Here is a 4,658-nt window from a genome sequence, read left to right on the forward strand (position 1 = left end):
GGTTTCACGGAAGCAAAGGCATTGGTCTGTATACTGAGGGAGGTGCTCTGGGCTCTGCCTGCAATTACAGTAAAGATCTGGAGTTAGGTATGAAGGTACCGCCCATCCCAGAAGAGAGAGGCTCCCAGAGTCCTGCTCCTGCTATCAGCCCCCAAAGAACCCAAACAGGGATCATCTCATGTAGCAACCTCCGAGAACCGTCGGAGGGGACTGAAGCGGGTGAGGGCGGTGGAATCCGGGTGTCAGCTTTGAACCAGCAGAGGGACAGTAGCTAGGCATAACGGGACTAAAGGCGAGGACTCGAGAAAGTGTGAGGGAACCACCGGCATTGGAACGCAGCGGGCCTCAGAGCTCCGCCCCTTCTATCCGCACGGCACCCCCATGTGGTGGTTTGAGGCTATGACGCAGTCTGACTTCCGCCTCGTGTCGGAGGGGAGCCATCCCATCGGTCCAGGCAGAAGCCCCGGACTCCGCCTGAATTACGGTAAAGATGCCGAGTTAGGTGTGGGGGGACTGGCCACTCCAGATTAAAAGGGTTCCCAGAGTCTCACCCTGCTCTCAGCCCTGGTAGAACCTGGACCGGAACCATCTGACAGAGCGACCTCCCAGCATCTTTGAAATTTCCCCTGAGGGGACGGAAGAGGATGAGGGCATCAGAACAGCGTGTCGGCTTTAGAGCAGCAGAAGGACGGGTCCCAGGCCTTAATGGGGGTGGGGGGGGGGCGCCGTTTAAAGCGATTGGAAGGGGTGGGGGAGGGGTAAAAGCGGCGACCCTATGTGGGGCCTGAGGGAACCCTCGCCCCGAACTTAGGCGGCCTCAGAGCCCAGCCCGTAGCACGTTGGGCTGAACTGAAGTATTACAGTGCCCTGGGTTCTGTCTCTGGTGTCTCAGGGGAAGTGAACACTCGAGAATGGGAGGAAGATGGCGTCAGGCCAGGAAAAGGTGGCGCGAGCAGGCCCGGCCACGTGTTAACGGCAAGGGTACTGAATGAGGTCTCAGGGAAACACCCACCCCCAACCAAGGGGACCTCGCCAAGCCCCGCCACTGCTGTCAGCCCCTGGAGGCCTTGGGTCAGGGTGGGAGCCTGAGGCACCCCCTCGCATTGTCCTTGGGCCATCTTAGCAAGATGGAGGTTGGTCTGAGAGGGCTGCCTCACTAGCATTAAGAGGGAACCCAGGCATTTCCAGCAGTCAGTGTGAGGACTGAGGGGACCACCTGCCTTAGAACCCTGGGGGTCACAGAGAATCCTATCCATGCCATTAGCCCCTAGGGTGCCTGAGGCAGAGAAGTTAGACTGAGGCCTCCTTAACCTCCTCCTCAGGACTCTCAGGGATTTGAGGGCCTTGATCTGAGGGCATAGATCTTCTGTCAGCAAAGGGGGGAGTCCCAGGCATTACCAGAAGTGCAAGTGAGGGCACTGAGTGAGAACTGACCCCTAATTACCCCAGGATAGAAAGGTTCCCACAGAGCTTCTGTTTGTGCTTTATTCCCTGTGTATTCTGGGCAAGTGTGGTACAATGAAGTTCTGCTCATTCCCACCTCTGAGGTCTCAGTGATAAGGTCTTTGAAATGAGGGGATAACATCAGACCATTAGAGCACAGGAACCGCAGATCCTGCCAAAAGTGAAGTGATGACCCTTAGGTGAACTGAAATACTCCCTAACTCAGAACAGAGCCATTGCTCTAAGCCCCACTGAGCCTCAGGCAGATCTGGTAGGTTGGAGCTAAGGCACACCCTAGTTATTTCCACAGAGTCCTCAGAGTAGAGGCAGATCAGACAGTAGGAGCTTTGTGGGTTCCTAGAACAGTGCCCTCAAGGAAACCTGCAGAAGCGGCCTTCAATAAGGCCAAGGCTGTATCTCCCTGTTGAAGTGGTCCAACAATCTCATCCTCTTTCCTTTAGGTCACTGAGTCACCTGCCCCCTTGCCTGCTGCACTTGTTGAAACTCATCATGCCTCGGGGTCGGAAGAGTAAGCTCCGTGCCCGTGAGAATCGCCGCCAGGCCCAAGAAGATGATCTGGTAGGTACCCAGGCCACTGTGGGAGTGGGAGAAGAGTTCCGCTCTGCTTCCTCTCCTCTTTTCAAAGGTATTTCCGAAAGCTCACTTATTGCTGGGTCATGTTGTAATCCACAGGTTCTTCAGAGAGCCACAGCTGTTTCACACACTGAGCCCACCTACAGAGACCCTCTAGATGAGACGGTGGTTTTATCGGTGTACTACCTGTTGTACAAGTATCAAATGAAAGAGCCCATTACCAAGGCAGATATGCTGAGAAATGTAATCCAGGTGTACAGGAATCACTTCCATGAGATCCTCAAGAGAGCTTCTGCGCACATGGAGATGGTCTTTGGCCTTGACCTGAAGGAAGTGGATCCCTACCGGCACATCTATGTCCTTGTTAACAAACTTGAAATAAGCTACGATGCAATTCTGGATGATGTGAGAGAGGTTCCCAAAACTGGCCTGGTGATGGCTATTCTGGGTGTGATATTCATGAATGGCAATTGTGCCACTGAGGAGCAAGTCTGGCAAATGTTGAATGTGATGGGGTTATATGCTGGGAGGAAGCACTTCATTTTTGGGGAGCCAAGGAAGCTCATCACCAAAGATTTAGTGGAGGCAAATTACCTGGAGTGTCGCCAGGTGCCCAATAGTGATCCTCCCCGCTATGAGTTCCTGTGGGGTCCAAGAGCCCACGCTGAAACCAGCAAGATGAAAGTGCTGGAATTTATGGCCAAGATCCATGATACAGTCCCTACAGCCTTTGCATCCTGGTATGAAGAGGCTGTGAAAGATGAGGTGGAGAGAGCCCGAGCCAGAGCTACAGCCAAGGCTCGTACTGCTGCCATGGCCAGTGCACGCTCCAGGGCCATGGCCACAAATTCCTCATGCCCCAATAAAGTCTGAGGCTGATTCTTCACTTTGTTCTTAAAAAGAGAAGTCCATGTTCTAAGCAGTAGAAAGTCAGAATGGGGCTGGAGACAACATAGTATATAACATATGTGTGTTTCTTTTCAATGTAGTAACTTGGATAATTTTTAAAAAATATATTGTTCCTTTTAATAGAAAGTTTAAGTACCTTCATAATCTAAATTTATGAATGATATTGCTCAAACATCTATTGCTGTCAATGAGATTTAAGACTCAGAGTTTTATTATTTTGTAAAACAAATTGGAAAAGTTCCACCTTATTGAGTAATTTGGAATAAAATAACAACAATAGATGAGGCATTTCCTTGGAAATGTGAAAAACTCAACAGTGTAACATTTGAGGTCAATAAATGGAGAAATAAATAAAAGATGATAAGTTCTTGGTTTCATTTATCACTTTTAGTCTGTTGTTTCATAACATATATATACATATGTACATATATATACATATGTGTGTGTGTATATATATACACAGAAAGAGAGAGATATAGATGTATCTGGATATATTTAGCTTATTCAAGAATGTAGGAGAAATAATATTATAATAAATTAGACCTCTTTTTCAGTGGCCCATTTTTTTTTTCCCTAACAATAATTAAGCAAAACTCTGTGTTAGTTCAGGGAATACTAAGATGAACAAGAACCATTCCTACCCATAGAATTTTAAAGTCTTGGTGCAGCTATGACATAAGGAATATTGTGAGATATCCCCTAGGACCAAAAGGACAAGTCAAAAGATGGTGTGAATACTTGGAGGTTTCAATTGTGACTAGTCAAATGTAAATATCCTATGGCAAAGGGGTTTGAGACCTTGGGAAACTGCAAGTCCTTGGGTGTGAGGTAATTTTAATTAAGCTGGGTGGTGGGTAAGATGAGTTTGTTTGAGTGGTGGGCAGAGACTAAAATCTCAGGCGAAGTGTCTCAGATTGAGAGACTAAAGCCTAGAAAGCTGCTTTAGCACTTACTTTAAGATCATGTATAAAGCAGAGAGAAATCTTCACCTGGGGCATGAGTGGAAGAGGTCCTGTGCTCTTGTTCCAGTGCAGAAGAACACAGTCCACAAACTAGGTGACTTCTGCACATCATAAAAAGAGAGTGTCTGAGAAATAAAGGTGATACTCACATGAGATGAAATGCTCAGAAGCCACTGTGCTGGCAGTCTTTGCCTTGGGCTGGGAGAGACATAGTCCATCCAATAAATAGGCATTTTAATTAGGTTATCTGGAATGTAATTTGGTAAATCTAAACTAGAACTAGATTTGTGATAAAAGTAAAATAATTGCAAATACAAGTGTTTTGGATGGAAGAGAAGATATAAGGAAGGGATGGAAAGAGGCTCTGACATAAATTTCAGTAAGTTTTGAGTTGCATCAAACAGGGCAGAATCACCCACACTAATAACAAATTACATATCCTCAGAAAATTAATACAGCAAGTAACTTAGTTTAACATGCTAAGCAACACACTGGCTGATTTCTTCTGCCATATCCTAGAGAGCTACAAATTCTACAATTTGTGGTTTAAAAAAAAAACAGAGGGGAGGTTAGTAGGTTTTAGAGTGAAAACAATTACAGTAATAACTAAAATTTAGTAAAACCTAGTACATGCCAGATACTGTGCCAGTGTCTTGCATAAGTTGCAGTCCAACTTTCCTACTAACAAGATATATATGAGCCAAAAGCAAGAGGACTACTTGTCAAATTCATTTCAGAGATGAAGAGTGT

At 46.7% G+C, this 4,658-nt stretch overlaps 1 protein-coding gene across 1 annotated transcript; it reads left to right on the forward strand.

Annotated features, from left to right (window-relative positions):
- Positions 1-1,909: 1,909 nt before the first annotated feature.
- Positions 1,910-3,283, forward strand: LOC105081407 (melanoma-associated antigen B10). Its single transcript, XM_045507537.2, has 2 exons — positions 1,910-2,022; positions 2,137-3,283. Exons 1-2 carry the CDS (start codon positions 1,954-1,956, stop codon positions 2,908-2,910), a joined length of 843 nt encoding a protein of 280 aa, XP_045363493.2. The 5' UTR covers positions 1,910-1,953; the 3' UTR covers positions 2,911-3,283.
- The last annotated feature ends 1,375 nt before the right edge of the window (positions 3,284-4,658 follow it).

The sequence above is a fragment of the Camelus bactrianus genome, chromosome X (genome assembly GCF_048773025.1).
Source record: "Camelus bactrianus isolate YW-2024 breed Bactrian camel chromosome X, ASM4877302v1, whole genome shotgun sequence".
Lineage (NCBI taxonomy): Eukaryota > Metazoa > Chordata > Mammalia > Artiodactyla > Camelidae > Camelus > Camelus bactrianus.